Below are 17,989 nucleotides of genomic sequence, written 5' to 3' on the forward strand. Positions count from 1 at the left end.
CCGCAGTGTCCCCTCAACCCCCGCCATCTCCAGCCCATATGCCGATTTCGGGAGGTGCTGGGAGGCGCCAGCACCCCCGGGTTTGGAGCGCAAGGCACGGAGCGGCACAACGCCCTGCTCCCCGGTGAACAGCCGCAGCTCGGACCGAGCAGCGCCGGGGCTGCCCCGCCGGGGAGCCCGCGCTCCGCCTGCGGGGGGCGCTCCGGCCGCGGGGCCCCGCCCGGCCACGGCGGCGTCGTTTTCTCCTCCCCAGAAGTGACGCTCCGCGCTGCGTCAGCGGAGCCGGAAGCGCCGCGGGTAGCGGTAAACAACCCCGCCGAGAGGCCGCCGCGCTTCCATCTTTGAGGGGCCGGAGCCCGCCGCGGCCATGGGCAGCGTCCTGGGCCTCTGCTCCGTGGCGAGCTGGGTAAGGCGGCGGTTGGCGGGCGGCGCGGCGGTTCCCTGCTCCTCCGAGCTGGTCGCAGGCCCCGAGCCGGCGGCCGGCGCTGCCCCCTCTCCCCCCTCCGCGTCCCGGGCCTCGCCCGTCGCATCCCGGGGCCTTTGTCTTCCAGGGGCGGGCGCGCCCGTGGCGCTGCCTTCCCGCCTCCTCCGGCGTGGGCCGTGGGCGCTCTCCCCCGTCGCACCCCGAGCGGCAGCCGCTTCCCCGGGGCAGGGCTCGTTCCCCGCAGGCTGGAGGAGGCGGGCCCAAGGGGGGGGGGGTGGAACGGGGGCAGGCGGACACACACGGTCGCAGTGATTCCCTTCTCTCTCGGGCTTCTCCTGGGATCCTCAGGAGTCCGCCGAAGCCGGATGGGGAGCTTCGTGCTTCACCACACAGGCCGGCCTGTAGCGCTGCTGGTCGCCGCTTGATCCGCGTTACCGTGCGGGAGGTGTCCTTGTATCCGCCTAGTTCCCCCGCACCAAACCTGTAAAGGAGTCAAAGTCTAGTTAAATGCTTTAGAGTTCAGTGTTTCTTTCTGGAAGAGTAAAACCCGTGTGTTTCCCTGATCTTACTGATTGCATTGAATGCCTCTTTCTTACGGCTTTGTCCTGAGCAGCTCCACCCTTCGTAGCATCTTTGTCTTACTGAGCCATCATTTTCTTAGTGCTCAGTAGTCTGTGGTAATGTGTCGCCACCATGCTGAGCATCGTCGGGTGATTTTTCTTAATGGGAAACAGTAGCTCGAGGTGGTTTTAAATTGTTTGCACTACGCAGAGAAGTTGGAAGAGGTCCTGCATGGTAGTCCTCATTTGAGGCATTGCTGTCTTATCCTTAAGTGACGACACGTCTTTCCAAGTCTAGTGCCTGTGCAAATAGATGCAGTCAGGTGGATTACGAATCTTTAGACTTTTGTCTTAAAAATGTTAGTGGGATTGCGAAAACTTGAATTTTCCAAACCAAAAATATTGTACGATACCCGGATTAAATGAAATTATGTGTATTCAAGCAGTTCATACATGCTGGTCTAACAAAACCTGATATTGATTCAAACCTCTATGTTTGGTGCAGTCAAAATATATGGATTTTGGTTCCCCTAGTACAGAGCGATACTTAATTAGAGAGATGATACTTAATTCCTTAGTCTCCTGCATGAATTCTGTGAAATGATGGGTAAATTTGTATGAGCTAAGCTTCCTGGCTGATATGCATGTAAATAAGTGACTAGAACACCGATAATATCCTGTTAAGGAAGCACTGTCAGTGTTCATTTTGCTTTAATGAACATTTAAAGTGCTACTTCATGGATTAGCCAGTAAGGCTTTAATTATTAGCTGAATGTAGTTAATGTTAGCATTTTTAATTATTGTCAAGTACTAAGCTACACTATGACTATAGGTTTTAATTCACATACTTCAGTTAATATACACTGCATTTTCAAGTGCACGAACAGCCTTTCTGATAACTGGCTGGTGTTCGTAGTGCATGAAGAATCCCTGGTTACTTGCTCTTAGTTTTGAGTGCTTCTGTACAGAGAAATTCAGCTAGTGGCCTCTTAGCTAAAATGATTTACATGAGTATGTAATCCTGATTAAGATTTAATGTGGGTAATCCCTTCTTTTAAAGTGCCCAAGCAAATCAGTTTTTGGGGGTTTTTTTTGTTGATTCTTTCTCTCTCTTCTCCCCCCCCCCCCCCCCCCCCTTGCTTTAAAGTGTTGATTTTCTTTCCACGCTTAACACCACAGCTAATCAGCACATAAAGCTTGTATGATAGTTTTTAGAGGAGAAATCTGTCTGCATTGGTCCTTAAGGCTATGTCAGTATAAACACCATTTGGGACTCTGAAAGCAAAACAAATTGTGAGGATGAGGCAACTAGAAGGAGCAGAGTTTGTGCTAGCGCAGATTTGTCCATGGCCAGGAAAACTGCTCCTCTTTTGTCTGGGAAGATGCTGCTGTTGGTGTTGCTTCAGCTGTGTAGCTTCTCTGCAAAGCCACGTGTTGTGCCATGCAGAGCTGCTCTGGGTACCTGACCTTGGCATCTGGCCTCATACCTTTATTCTGAGGGTTTTTTCGTGTGGTGTTAGTGCTGGTTATAGCTCTGCCCTACTCTGTGCTGAGCAGGCAGTGCTTCAGTTCAGTGCTTTTAAGAGCACCTATGAGCATGCCAGAGATGGGGAGTGGGATGGGGGAAACGCCTTAAGAACGCTGTCATCTCACCAGAAGTCTTCTGATCCGGATGACCTAGATTGGTCAGACAGTGCCATTTTCACTCTGCTGGGTCTTGCCTCTGTTGCACTGTTCTCTGGAATAGCTCAGCTGCTGTTCTGCTCATTTTAATATTCTCTATCAAGGCAAAGATCTTGATTGAATTGATTCTTTTAAGCACATGAGTAGGGATGATGTAGCTAAAACCTGACTAGGCCCAGTGGGGGACAGCTTAGTGTTTTTGTGAATACTTGATTCAGTGTATAATCATATAGTCATTACCCCAGTAAGAAGATTACATTTGGTACTAAAACCCTGTTCTGTGTGCATCAGGGGCAGTAACACTTGATTTTCAGTGGTTTTGAGGGCTTTTCTCTCTCACCTCTCTCTGCTGCAATATTCATCTTGTTCTATGTTCCTCCTGCAATTCCCACTGCCTGAGAAAATGAAGTGACTAGTTTAGCAGGCATGAATTAACTTGTCTGCCCGGCTGGGTGCTCCCAGAATGGGTGTGTGGGTAATTTTTTCTTATTTTGCCTCAATGAACACCCCTGAGCTGCTTATTTTTCCCCAAAATGTACAGGGATACGAGTTGGTAGGTACCAGTGTTACTGGATGGCGATTGTGACTTAGTAACTGTTGTCTGAGCTTCTTTACAAAAGAATCTCAAAACTAATTGCAGAGTAACTCTTTGTCTGCATCTGTGACTAAGCTGAGTCTCACCTGGGGAGCTAAGCTTTGATCTCTGTGGTAGTATCTTACTGTTTGTACCGTAGAATTTTTGGTAGGATGTGTGCTCTGAATTTAGGAAGAAAGCAGCACGAACTGTCCTTGTCCTCTCTGCTGATAAACTTAATTCTGTGGGCTGAATGTTCTTTGCTTTCTGTTCTTTTTGAAGTCTGTTACTTGTTAGAAGTGGTTTTGCCAGTAGTATGATATTGTTTTATTGGAATGGTATATATTTTGGTCTGTCTTGACAAAAGAAAGAGGGAGTTGGACTATAACATGTTTCCTTGTAGAGGTGGCCAACTTGTATAAATAGTATCAATAATCAGTAGGTGTCTCTTGTTCAGACATGTGCATGATCTCATCTTGTAAGGATGGGCTGCTTGGGGGCAGAATGTTTTAGAAGTTGTTGTTAGAGCTCAGACACATGCAGGAGGTGTATTGCCTCGTTTGAGGCATGTTGTTGCTCAGTGAGGTGGAGACAGCCATCTTTATTTCATCCACTGCAAGCCTCCGTGTCTCTCAGAACACACGTTCCTCTGTGTGTGCTTGGGAGGAAGCTGCTTGAATTATTTAGGCATTTAACAAACAATTTACCACTGGGATTCAGAAGAGAAGCGACTTGTATACCGGCGTGTCCTTGCACCAAATTTTGTGCAGCAGATGAGCCTAAGGCTTATATTCTACTCCACCAAACTCAGCCTTTTGTTCAACAGTATCTTTAAAAATATTAATGTAGACAAAATTAGTTCAAGAAAGTAATTTTTTTGAATAGAGAATAGAACTACTCTTCACTAGAAAGGTTATTTGTGTGTGTCGAGGAACTATTGGAATACATTAGTACTATAAAATCCTGATGCATTCTAAGCCAATATTTGCCATACATTTCTTGCTTACTAAGCGTAGATGCCCTAATGTAGTTGCTTGCAGTCACAGAACAGCCTCGAAGGATCATCTTCTCGAAGGTCTAACCTCCTGTGGGAAAGGGAGCCTTGATGAGATGATCGAGCACCCTTTCCAATCACATCTTGAAAACCTTGTGATGGGGACTCTGCCATGTCCTTGGGGAGATTGTTGCAGTGACTATTCTCACTGTAAAATTCCTTTCCTGGAATCAACATGTTCATACTCTTTGTGCTATAATGATACTGAGTGGAGGAGGAAGTAAAAAAACGGCAACGTAATATCTTTTACGTACTGAAATAGTTATAATGAGAATCTGCCTAGTTTCACTTTTTTAGCAAGACGAATTCAATAGTGAAGTTTGCTTATTTAAAGATGATTCTATAGCAAAGCTAGTGAAAATTCTTGGCTCCTCCATCCTCAGAAAGGAACACAAGTACAAAAGAATACGAGGAGATTATTTAAAAGAGCAAGTGTGTGGGTCTGGTTGAACCTGTAAGAACAGATCATCTGAGCTTTTTCCCTAGGGCTTCTCCGGAGGCTGCTGGGAGTGTTGTGGCATTCTGTCTGCTCTTCCTGCAAGCCTTGGCCCCTTCCTGGTAGCATTTTTATTTGTCATATGACTAAACCTTTAAGAACTCTGACACATGCCAGTCATACTGCATGATTGACATGCACTGGTCATGTGGCCATGTAACTAGTCATGTTCTGATGTGGCTGACTGGGTGTCTTCGCTGCTGTGATTAACACCCTTGGCTTTTCTCACATGGCGGAGGCATCCTGTGGGTGTGCTGGGAGAGAAGCTGGGTTCTGCTGCTGCCTGCTATCTTTGTCAGGGTGATGTTTATGGATCCTCACCAGTGAGGATTGTGGCCCAGCTCTGCCAGATCTTGAACGTGTTCGTAGGTGGCAGTTGTGCTCAAATATTTTTTTCTCTGGAGTATTTGTTTAATCTCTGCAGCTGTGGAAGGAAGGAAGGGTGGAATTAACTAAAAGCAATCCTTGCATCTCATTTAGCTGAAATTAAATAAGTTTCAAGAGAACAAATGAGCCTGAATCCAACTTTTATTTCCTCTGAATGGATAAATGATTACTTTTGACATAGCACTAATTTCACTGTACAGTGGTGCAGTAGGAAGCGCTGCCAAGATTGTGAGGGGGCTCTGTAAGCGTGTTGCAGTGACTAAGTCTGCACTAGTGATGGGATGCATAGGATGAGTAGTTTTGCATCATAATTTCTGGTGAGCTACACAGCCTGATTAAATATTCATAGAATCATAGAATAGTAAGGGTTGGAAAGGACCTTAAGATCATCTAGTTCCAACCCCCCTGCCATGGGCAGGGACACCTCGCACTAAACCATGTCACCCAAGACTTCATCCAGCCTGGCCTTGAACACTGCCGGGGATGGAGCATTCACAACTTCCTTGGGCAACCCATTCCAGTGCCTCAGCACCCTCACAGTAAAGAACTTCTTCCTTATATCTAATCTAAACTTCCCCTGTTTAAATTTGAAGCCATTACCCCTTGTCCTACCACTGCAGTCCCTGATAAAGAGTCCCTCCCCAGCATCCTTGTAGGCCCCCTTCAGATACTGCAAGGCTGCTATGAGGTCTTCACGCAGCCTTCTCTTCTCAAGGCTGAACAGCCCCAACTCTCTCAGCCTGTCTTCACACGGGAGGTGCTCCAGCCCCCAAATATTGAAATCTAGCAGTGCAAAAGTTTTTAAAGAGTTTGTTGTATGTTCTGTTTCTATCAGATACCATGCTTATGTGGAAGCGCTCCATGCCTGCTGTGCCGATGCTGCCCCAGCGGAAACAACTCCACCATAACCCGGCTCATCTATGCATTCTTTTTGCTTCTCGGCGTGAGTGTTGCCTGTGTGATGTTAATACCAGGCATGGAAGAGCAGCTGAAGAAGGTCAGGTTACTTCTTTGCTAACATGTGTGGTAGAACAAATGTCACAGACAATAGTGAATGACATCTTGAAAGCATGGTTTTTATTTGGAAATAGGTCATTATGCTGCCACCTGTGCTTCACAGTCACCATTAATTTGATTGTAGATCAAATAAACAAAGAACTCATGGAACCATCACTGTGTGGATGAGAAGCACTATTTAGAGAGAAGGTTGCACGTCTTCCTTAACAGCTCTGAGGAGAAAAAACCAAAATCTTGTCTCAAACAAGAAAATGTAGTTTATATGTATGGACTTTTAAATTATACATTATTGAGATGTTTGTATTTGTGGCACTTGATTGATTTTGGTTGCTGTTAATAAAATCAAAAGATAACCACAGTAGTTTCATTGTGCTGTACTAGTTAAAATTCTATTTTCAAGTCTGCAAATGCATAACAAAAATATTTTTCACTAACGATAGCATATTTTTCACTAAGGAAATTAGGAAGTGCTTATAGGATTTTACAGTTTATTAGTTATATGCAGATCCAATAGTGCATGTAAAATTACTGAGTGATAATTTGAGTTATGGGAGTGCTTATAGGTTCACTGAGCTTGGATTGCATGTGCTTTGGTTCTGTTAGTCCTTGATTTGCCATTTTTATTTTGTTTCTAGGTGATCGGAACTTCTGTTAGGCATGCTTTTGAACTTCTTCCCCCAAAATGATTCATCTGTAAATGATTATTTCAGTGTGGTGTAGTAACTACATTAGAGTTTCAGTAAGAGCCATGTTAGTCACCTAGGAAAGAAAACTACAGCCTTCTGGAGTATGATTTGACTTCAGAAAGATGTTGCTCATGTCCTGGTAGTGACTGGAAAGGATATTCTCAGCTGTTTCATATGGAGGGTACAGATACTTCTAATTGATGTTACTTTTTTGGTGGGGAGGCTGTTTCTATTTTAAAGAGAAGTAAGCAGGCTGCCTTCTCCTAGCTACCTGATAGTAGCTGTCAAGTCAAATTTATCAAATCCCAGATCTTTTATTTATCTCCTGATTCAGCAAGTGAAAACTACCTTCCTTGAGAAGTTCCAAAATTGCTAATATCAACACCCCCCCCATTAATAAGACTTGGTTTTGTTTAGAATTTGCCTATGTGGGATTTTTTTTTTCTTTGAATGTGTGTAATATTCTGGTTGGCCCATAAATAACAATACAGCCCTTCAGTATTATATTTTCTGGCAATGATGATGGTTGCATAATGTAAAATATTCATTAATGGTATATTAATAAATTGCTCATACATATTTACTCACAAGATGACTTTTACAGATCACTGAAGTATCTTGTATTTATCACAGATTCCTGGATTTTGTGATGGAGGGATGGGAACAACTATTCCTGGTGTGTATGGCCATGTGAATTGTGATGTACTAGTTGGTTACAAAGCCGTGTACCGTGTGTGCTTTGGTATGGCCATGTTCTTCCTCCTCTTCTCCTTATTGATGATCAAAGTGAAGAGCAGCAACGATCCCAGAGCAGCAGTGCACAATGGGTAAGATACAGACATGAGCAGTGTGTGCATAAGAGATAAAGCTACTGTGAAAACAAAGCCTGCAGCCGAGCACACTGGTCAGGTTTACTGTTCCACAAACAAAGAGTTTCATAGTAGCTAGAGGAGTGTTGTTGCGGTAGAGGGCACTCAGGGTTCTTAGACATGGCAGATTAATTTTTGTAAGAGGAAAAGATAATTTTCACCATCGATAATCTGTCCAGAGGTTTCCCAAGATCAGAGGTTCTGCTGTTGTCCAAAAGTGACAAAATTCAGAGATGAATAATGGTACTAAGTTTCATTCCACTGAGATTTTTCTCAACAAATTGAAAGATTAAAAAGCCTCATCTGCCCTCTAGGAATTACACTCCTCTTAACTTTGATGTTTGTAAAGGCTTGCTCTTTTCCGGACAGTTTTATTTTGAAGCTTATAACAATTTATATATGTATCTATATAAATATATGACAGATCTCTTCCCCCTCTTATGTTTTCTTCATTCTTCCGTCTGCATGAAGAAGAATGAGTTATGTATTTAGTTTCTGAGCTTCCCAGTAAATTTTTCTTTTGTATTGCATTATAGTTAGGATTATCAGTTGGAAGATGAATGGAATTGACACAAGTGGTAGTTTTCATCCAGGCTTATGTGTAATGTAGCTTCTTGAACCAAGGAGATGTAAATAATTGTAATAGGGAATGTCACTAAAAAGCATAAAATTATTTATGGTGCCTGGTCTTGGTGGTCACAGTGATTGCTTAGACTACTTTTTCAAGATGATTATACTTAGTGGAAGCTATGAACAGCTAAGCCATGAAAATGAAAATCAGTGTAATAAGATTAAACATTTCTAGCATAAAATGAGAAAAATCTTCAAACGATTGCTGTAGGGGAAAGGAAAATAATTAAGGCTGAGGACAATATTGCTTCTGTTTTGGTCTAAAAAAGAGACTGGGTACAATATTAAGATGCATTAGCAGCAGTAACTCAGATCAGACTTTCCATCCACCCTGCTTTGTTCAGAAGAGTGTGCTTAGTACAGCAAGAAGGAAATAGCTCAGGTACATTCTATAGCAACACTTTGGAGTGGGGTGGGGCTTTTTGGTTTTTTTTGGTTGTGGTTGTGGTTGGTTGGTTGGTTTGTTTGAACAATGGAGACCACCTTTTACATGATGTAGAATCTTTTTACCTGAAACTGCGTCTTAAATGTTTGGGATTTTCTTGATGCCCTTGTGTGGGGTTGTGCTCTCTATTACAAATGTTGGTACTATTTATGCAACCTGTAGCAGTTTACTCTTAGCCAGCCTAGTGTCAGCACCAGGGTGAAAGGAAAAACAATACTTGTTAACTGTTACAATACTTAATAATGTTACCACCATCACTTCTGTAATAACTGTTTGCTCCAATAGTATGCATTACAGGTAGCTTGATGAAACCATGGCTTTTGTTTTTTGAAATTGTATGTATGTTCTCTAATACTTCATGATGTCATCTTTCTGCTAGTCATTTGAAATGTTCAGAATATTGGGTTTTCCCTTATATGTGTACTAACTTTTTCATACTCATGTGCAAGTTAAGCCTAGTGATGTGGTCTGGTGCCAGTGTTTGCTGCCTTCGCTTTAATGGCAATATTCAGAATGGTTTCCAGCCTCAGGTTAATAGAAAAAATCAGTTATAATGTATTCACAGGATTGTCGCTGGCTTGCACAGAATTCATACAGACTTTAAGTGTTATTTCAGATGAGAAGTGTTTTCAGCTGTCACATGTTATATGGGTAGAGTGTTAAGATCTCTCTTTAAGAAGTCTGTAAATTAGAGATTAAATTTATACAAACTTGTACCGGGTCTTATTTCTATAATTGAGAATGACAATTGAAAAAAAATCCACATGTGGCTTCAAAAACTGATTTTAGTGGGGCATGTATTACACAGTAAATGTTAATTCAGCTTTCAAACTGGGTTTAGTCACTTCCCTATGTCCCAGTGAATTAGTCCGTTTTTCCCTGTGTTCTTTACTCAGTCATCTCACATAGTTCCTCTCCACACAACTGGAATGTATTTCTCTGGTCACCATCCCCTGATCGTAAGAGCCAAAAAGACAGATTCAGCTTGCTCAAAGTGTGAGGAAAGATGGGCAGGGATAGAAAACTGGAAAGCCATCGTGGGATGTGGTGCCTGTCTTTGAATTATATTCAGTTTAGAAGTACCTGTAGATGATACCGTGCTGATGTTTGGAGCTGCCTGACGCAGTGATCAGAAAAAATCACCTTCAGCTTCTTATGGTTTTGTGGGTGTAACTTTTTGATTTGAAGTTTCCTAGGCAGGATATATTTGTACACAGTCTGTGTTTGGGCTGAGTTTGGTAAATTTTTAGTGGAAGATAATTCATTGTCTGTTTTCTAGGAAACATCTGGTCTGTTTTGTTTGTCCGTGACTATATCTTCTACTAGAAAAAAATAAAATCCAGTGCTCCTGCACTGGAACAGGGACTTAGAATTTGATTGTGGCCATGCTGTGAAAGATAAATCCTTTGCTTTTGTTGCTGTGATAAATCCTCAGCAGATGTAGGCTTAAAGAGTCTGAATCCAGGCTTTTGTACATCTCTTCCTTGTAGGAAGTAAATCGAGACTGGTAGGGAGCTCCAGCATAATGTTTTCTGTCATTGTAGGAACCAAACAGATCTTCTGCCTTTTTGGTTTGATATTAAAAACAGGTAGGGATTTTTAACCTGTTTTTCTGATATGCAGGCAGCTCAGTAATCTCACTGCTCTAGGTAAAAACCACCTTAAAAAATGCCCAACCAAACAAAAAACCTCACAATTCTCTTCACCCTGCCTTAATTTGTGATACACGAGTGAGACATCTCTGGGAAACGTGTCAAATTGTGTGTCAGTTTAGCACAGTTTAAGCATAATAAGAACAAAAATCTTGGGCAGGTAAGAAAAGATTTTTATCCTACTTCAAAAGAAGTGAGTTAAGAAGAAGTAAATTAAAACCCCCAACCATTAAAGATGTGCATTTTGTGTGCTTTAAAGCTGTGAATTAGATCAGACTTCCGCAGTGGCCTGACTTTTTTTTCTTTTTTTTAATTTCCTATTAGATTCTGGTTCTTCAAATTTGCAACAGCACTTGCAATTAGTGTTGGAGCTTTCTTCATACCAGAGGGACCATTTACAACTGGTAAGGGAATATTTTCTTCTGCTGTATCGTGGTGCAAACATAAATGGTTTTAAAATGCAACTAAGTGCCTGCTGATGTCTTAGAGCTTTAATTGTAGCTGTCTAACTATAGCACGTTGTTTGGGGACATTAAGACAGGGTGGCAAATTATCTGTGGTTCTTAACTTTTTGTTTTATTTCTCTTCTAGTGTGGTTTTATGTCGGTATGGCTGGAGCATTCTGCTTTATTCTTATTCAGCTGGTCTTGCTTATTGACTTTGCCCACTCCTGGAATGAATCTTGGGTTGAAAAAATGGAGGAAGGGAACTCAAGATGCTGGTATGCAGGTAAAGGACTCGACCGCAAACGAGTTTTAAATTTAATTGTGCATTATGTTAAATCAGTTATTCACCAAGTAGTGCATTTTACCAGAGTGCAGAAGGGCTGCTTCGTGCATAAGTATCACTTTCTCAGATGGTGTAGTTCAGCTCTGTTATTGTGCTGTCCTTTTGATGTCAAGTTAAATAACGGCGGCAAGGGAGAGGAGCAGCAGCCTCTCAGTAATAAGATCTAATTTCTGGGAGCAGGGTTTCAGTTTGTGGTAACAGAGAAGTAGCAGTTGTAGGTGTTATTTTTTGTTTGTCTTTTTTTTTTCCCAGCCATAAATGTTACACCTTAGCACTGATTAAAACCAAACTAGCCTCTTACTGCTTCATGTGGGGCATAAGTATCTCAAATAATTGTTTTTTACTTTCTGTCTGCCAGTCGGTCATTCTTCAAATGTACATGCCGAGTGAAAGGCTGAGATAGTGAAGGAAAGTGCAAGTCATATCACTGGAGAAATTACGTGTTAATTTTAATAAAGCATTTCAGATGTGATAATTTAGGTATTTCAAAAGACAGCACAGCCTGTCTTTGTGCAATGGCTGCTTTGCTCTTTAATCTTTTTTAGTAAGATGGAATTTGGAAATAACATTTGGTTTTCCTTCTATTGGAGAAGTACTTCTTCAGTTTGTTTTTTAAGCTTTTAGCCAAAGTGTGTGTGGTGTAACTGTTCATTCACACTTGCTGCTCTTGGTTACTGTTCGAGCACCGGAGAATCCCGTATGGCTTCAGGCTTCCCATAAATTGTGTTCGTTCTTGTTAACACATCACAGTATTGAGAACTTACTTCCTTTGTGCTTCAGTGCCCAGAGCTGCTGTCTAATTGTGATTGTATACCGTATCCAAAACCTGAGAATCATGCAATATTATTTCAATTCTAATACTTTCCATTATTAACCAATTTAACACTGGTTTTCGTCTCTTTTCACAGCTCTGCTGTCAGCTACAGCTGTCAATTACCTGCTGTCTCTGGTAGCTATTGTCTTGTTTTATGTTTATTACACTCATCCGGAAGGTTGTTCTGAAAACAAGACATTCATCAGTGTTAATATGCTGCTGTGTATTGGTGCTTCTGTCATGTCAATTCTGCCGAAGATTCAGGTATAGTTTTAATTCTGTTATCTTCTAGGGTTTGGGTTTTGGGGGTTTCTTTGGTTGGGTTTTTTTTTTTGGTTGGTATTTTATTTATTTTTTTATTTTTGTGTTATCAGTCCCAGAAACCTATAATATATAATATAATTGTGCCTGAGACTTGTAATTGCCTAACTTTGCTGTTTCATGACTACTTTGTATAGGAATCTCAGCCAAGATCTGGTTTGCTGCAGTCTTCTGTGATCACAGTTTATACCATGTATTTGACTTGGTCAGCTATGACCAATGAACCAGGTAAGTGTAGGAGCAATATATGGTTTTTTGGGTAACCAGTTCGGCAGTAAATTGTATTTTTGCCATTTTGCAAGGCAGTATTCAAATAGGGTACTACAATGCGTGCAAGGTAGAGGCAGGACTCATTAGTCTGTGTTCTCTTCTCCCTCCCCAACTTTCTGTAATCATAACAAAGAAATAGCTCTTCCAAAGATAATGTGTTTTTCACTTGTTCTTACGTTTATCATATGGAAGAATTTCAACCTTTTACTGGCAGGATTGCAGTATTCTAAAGCTTAGATGTTGCAGGTTCTCACAGCTCTTCCCAGGTGTCTGGAAGGTTCATCTCCCTCCCAAGTTTCAAGTTTCTTACCGGTGACTGAGATGCTACTGATTATATTTTTCCAAACTGAGGATTTTAAATAATGTATTAATAAATGTTTTCAGTGCTGCTTGTGTCTGAAAACAGCTGAGCATCTCTCAAAAAAAAAGATTAAAACACCACAGAAATTCTGGGTCATTAAAATAAGCTGTCAAATATTGATTTTGGTGTTTTTAATTGGGTCTCTAGCCCTTTTATCTTTAATGATGGACAATCTTCTGTGCTTCTGTGTAACAGAGTACATATGAGTCATATCTAATTCCTGCAGTAATTACAGGGAAGTAAGATGGTCTGCTGTTCTCAGCTTTTCATCCGTGTTATCTGTGGAGGCGGTGGATGGGGAACTGTTGGTAATATGAATCTGTAGGGTTATTTTCCAACTCTGAGATGACTCTGGTACCCCATCTACCGAGTGTATCTTTGTCAAACTTGTTTTCTAACGGTAGAATTTCTAAAGCTTAATATGCAGAGCATTTTTATGTTGTGGTATCTGATTATGAGATAAAACAGTAATGCAGTTGATGCATAGCTGATATAAGTTTAAAATCCTTTTATCTGCTTGGAGAGACAGACTTTTATGCCACATACTGTCATTTGCCTGCTTTAGAGAGACTCAGTAGCTAAAATCAGATTTAAAGGGTTTTTTTACCTCAAGACTGTCACAGTTCCTTTCTGTTACCATGCATTCGGTGTGGAAATGTAATAAAGTCCTAATGTAATATCCCCCACAGACAGGCGCTGTAACCCAAGTTTGCTGAGCATCATTGGTTACAACAGCACCACCATTCCAACTGAAGGTCAGGTAGTTCAGTGGTGGGATGCACAAGGAATTGTAGGACTGGTTTTGTTTTTGCTGTGTGTTCTCTATTCAAGGTAAGCTGCTTTTTTAAAAAAATCCTATTAACTTGTATCACTTCTCACTGCCACATACTGAATTGTGTTTACTTGGGTAACCGTACTGTGTCTTTTCGTGTCAAATGCAGCATCCGAACATCCAACAACAGCCAAGTGAACAAGCTGATGCTGACGAGCGATGAATCAACACTGATAGAGGATGGAATGCCCAGGAGTGACGGCTCCCTTGATGATGGAGATGATGTTCACAGAGCCATAGATAACGAGAGGGATGGAGTTACTTACAGTTACTCCTTCTTTCATTTCATGCTTTTCCTGGCATCACTGTACATCATGATGACACTTACCAACTGGTACAGGTATTTACATTTGGTAACATGTTTTTCTAATGATAATAATAAGCATACAAGATGCTGTTAAAGAAAATTCTCCACCCCAGGTTTCCCACAGCGGACTCTCTGTCATCTGATTCTTAGGTAAATAATGTAACCATGTGGTACAGGAGTAGCAGCAGCTCGAGCTGCGTGTCTCCTGGGAGGGACCCAGAACAATGAGATTCCTCGGGTTTTGTACCCTTGCATTCTGTGCACCGGCCCATCACACTGTTCAAGCAAGCACCTTCCTTGCACATGCCGCTTGGTCCAATGGTGAATTTTGGTCTGGGTTCTCCTGTCGGTTATTGGGTTCTTTCTGGGCCTCTTCCTGTCCTTTTCTTATCTCTCCAGTTGTCACTCCCTGCTAACAGATGCAATTCCTTTATCTTCCAGTTTGCAATGGTCTCAAGGCCTTCATTTACATAACTAAACAAGCACAGGTTGTAAATTAAGGTCAGCTTTATCTAGGTGGGAGTTAGCTGCTTGTGGCCTAAGGCTCTAAGGCTCTAGTAAATTCAGCTTACTGTGCTAAGCAACTACTCATGGTAAGCAAAAGCCCCCATTCAAAAGAACTCAGTTAAAGGAGTTCAGATAACTAAACTTGACTCACAACAGATGCCATCTTTTGCTGGACAAGGAGGCATAAGTTGTGTGCTGTGAGGAATGTAGGTCTCAAATGGGACTTCTCAAGGGAAGTATCCTGTTTGATCTATATTAAGTGAGTTGTGTTTGAAGATTGGGAGTAGCCAGCCTTGTTCACAAGTGCTGCTTGTATTTTCTAGAGTAATTGTTTCACTGGACTGCTGAAATATCTCCTGCTGAAATGAGCAGAATAGTCTTAAATTCTGTAACAACTACAAATAAGTAACCATCAGGCCCATGTCTGGTACAGAAAGCTGAAAAAAGGAGAGATGGGACATGTTATATCAGCAGGTCAAGGGAGGTGATCCTTCCCTCTGCTCAGCACTGGTGAGGCCACCCCGGAATCCTGGGTCCAGTTCTGGGCTCCCCTATACAACAGAGGCATGGATATACTGGAGAGAGTCCTGCAAAGGGCCAGAAGATGATGAAGGGACTGAAGCATCTCTCATACAATGAGAGGCTGAGAGAGCTGGGACTGTTCAGCCTGGAGAAGAGAAGGCTCAGGGGATCTTATCACTGTATATAAATACTGAAGGGAGCGTGCAAAGAGGACAGAGCCAGTGGTGCCCAGAGCCAATGGGCACAAACTGAAACACAGGAGGCTCCCTCTGAACATCAGGAAGCACTTTATCACTGCAAGGGTGACTGAGCACTGGCACAGGCTGCCCAGGGAGGTTGTGGAGCCTCCATCCTTGGAGATGTTGAAAATCCACCTGGGTACAGTTCTGGTTTGCAGGATGTAGGTGGCCCTGCTTGGGCAGGGGAGTTGGGTGATCTCCACAGGTCCCTTCCAACTTCAGCCATTCTGTGGTGGGGTCTGGTGGAAGGAAATTTGGCTGGCTGCTCCCTGAAAAAGTTCTCACAATAAAACAGTCGTCCTGAGTGGGAATTGTTACTGTGTTAACAGCTTGAACAGATGTTCTTCAGAATTTAAAGAATATAAATTATGGTCTCTAACTTGTTAAAGGACGATTTGTATCAAAATAGCAACACTAGAAAGGTGTTCTCTTCAAAGAGACTCTTAAGAGATAGTCCTGCTGTGCCCTGCGTGGGTCAGTATGACATGAAGAGTGGTAATTCTTGTAGGTGTTGTCTTGGCAAGGTGAAATGCATGATTCGTATCTATAAATGCTCTCCATTCCCTTCCTTCCCACAGACTTGCTCAGAGATTCCACATACTATTTCTACTGCTTGACAGCTTCTCCTGCTATTTTTTGGGGTGCTGTTGCTTTCCACTTTCCTGTGACACCACATACAATTGGCATTCTTGTACAGGTTGGTGGGAACTGCCTGGAAGAAGGGTAGAAGTGTCCTTGGAGGTGTGGAGCTTAAGTGGAACCAACCTACTGTGAAAACAGGGTTGAAGAGTGGCTTACTGCACAAGTATGTCATATTCAAAGATTGCAAATCATCACTTTTCTTTTCCTTCTTTCACAGTCCGGATTCTTCTTACGAGACCATGACCAGCAAATGGCCATCTGTCTGGGTGAAGATATCTTCCAGCTGGATTGGCATCATGCTCTATGTGTGGACTCTGGTTGCTCCGCTGGTCCTTACAAACCGTGACTTCGACTAAGCTGTGCTGCTCTCTAGGGAGACTCTGTTAGCTTCATTCACCGTGTCTTTGAGACAAATAGTATTCCAGATAGTAGTGCAGTTGTAAATACGTGTGTGTGTGCGCGTGTGCTGTCCATGTAGGATACCCTGCTTTATTCTGCATGATTACCTTGAATCACGTCTTTTGTCATTTCACTAGATGACTTTTTCTAGCTGAGCTCAGTGACAATTGCTGTCATGTTGGTTTTCATAGGATTACTCCTAGATCAAGTGCTTTGGGAGGACTAGATGTAATATCAAGACCTTTTGGAAGTAAGTTTTTTTTGTCCACCTCAATTGCATTAAATAGTTGTAGGAAAAAAAAGGTGCAAGTGTTGTTAATTAGGGTAACAAAGCAGTGTTAGATCAGGCTGTGGCAGCAGAGGAGAGGCTGCCTTCGATCATCCCTGTTGCCTTGATTCCAAAGCAAGTCTTGAGTAAGCATTGTTGAAGTGGTGCATGTTGGGGGTTAGTGGACATCCCGCAGCAGTGTTTTGGCACTGACAGCCCGACCCTTGCCTGTTCCAAGCCAGCAGTACCTTTAGCACAGATGGTAAATGAGGGAACTTGCACTTGAAGCTGCAGAGGAGCTGATGTCCTTCCCTCCTGCGTGCTGCTGGGTCTGATGTGTGCCCTTGCAGACAGGAGGGCAGATACCCTGGCGAGAAGGGTCCTGGCATGAGATGCTCAGAAGCACACTTTTAAGGCATCTGTTTACAACATGCATCTATGTATTATTACTATTTTTAAAACAGTTTAAATGGGATAGCTGTGCTGTAATTTATTGCTCTTTTGTGTGCCACTTTCTTCTTGGCTAAGCTACAATCACAAGAGTTTGCGAGGAGCAGAGTGGTGAAAACTGTGTAAGCCCTTTAGAGGCATTTTTGAGTATGGTGGTTAAATTAAAAAAGCAGCAGAGGAAAAGGAGTGCTGAAATTGCAGTAGCTGAAGGAGGCTCATATTAACTGGGGCTTCAACAACTGTCTCTTCATGTATTTGGGGCTCTAAATTTTGAAATCTTTTAATGTATTAGGTATTTTGCTTGTTGTCAGAGATGGACTTGAGCATAGGAAGTCTAGATCTAGGCATGAACTATTAATCCATTTGATTAAAATACTGTATAGTTCCTGTGCAGTTATGAAATCTTAAATGCTTTTGTGCTTGCTGCTTTGTAACTGAAGTAGGTAAGCTCAGTATTTCTGTTACTTGCTGCAACTTGAGGCTGGAGCAGCCTGGCTGGGGGTGATGCGGAGCCTTCAGCAGGAGTTGTGTTGCTGTGGTGTTTATACTCTACTTCCTGTTGCCAATTATTCTCTAAGCTTTTAATTCTGCACCTGAACACTGACCGTTACAGCAGGAGTCTGACATGTCAGTCAAACTTGAGATGGTAATGGAAGGATTAGTAAAGGCTTGTAATAATTTGGAATATGTTGTTACCTTATTAATAAATAAATTTGGATGAAGATGTCCAGTGACTTCTGATGTCTGATATTACTGCTGGATGTGGACTGTGTGGTTTTGTGCTGTATTGT

General features: G+C 42.3%; 1 protein-coding gene and 1 long non-coding RNA gene across 2 annotated transcripts; both read left to right on the forward strand.

The window, feature by feature from the left end:
* The first annotated feature begins 252 nt into the window (after window positions 1-252).
* On the forward strand, window positions 253-17,932 carry SERINC1 (serine incorporator 1). The gene is made up of 10 exons (XM_030490818.1): window positions 253-406; window positions 6,014-6,175; window positions 7,515-7,708; window positions 10,802-10,881; window positions 11,069-11,206; window positions 12,175-12,344; window positions 12,539-12,629; window positions 13,722-13,863; window positions 13,974-14,204; window positions 16,299-17,932. Exons 1-10 carry the CDS (start codon window positions 368-370, stop codon window positions 16,435-16,437), a joined length of 1,386 nt encoding a protein of 461 aa, XP_030346678.1. The 5' UTR covers window positions 253-367; the 3' UTR covers window positions 16,438-17,932.
* Window positions 15,485-16,189, forward strand: LOC115609957. The gene is made up of 2 exons (XR_003992058.1): window positions 15,485-15,600; window positions 16,137-16,189. It is a non-coding gene; the product is annotated as an uncharacterized LOC115609957 (long non-coding RNA).
* Window positions 17,933-17,989: the final 57 nt, after the last annotated feature.

Source organism: Strigops habroptila, chromosome 6 (assembly GCF_004027225.2).
Source record: "Strigops habroptila isolate Jane chromosome 6, bStrHab1.2.pri, whole genome shotgun sequence".
Taxonomy (NCBI): Eukaryota; Metazoa; Chordata; class Aves; order Psittaciformes; family Psittacidae; genus Strigops; species Strigops habroptila.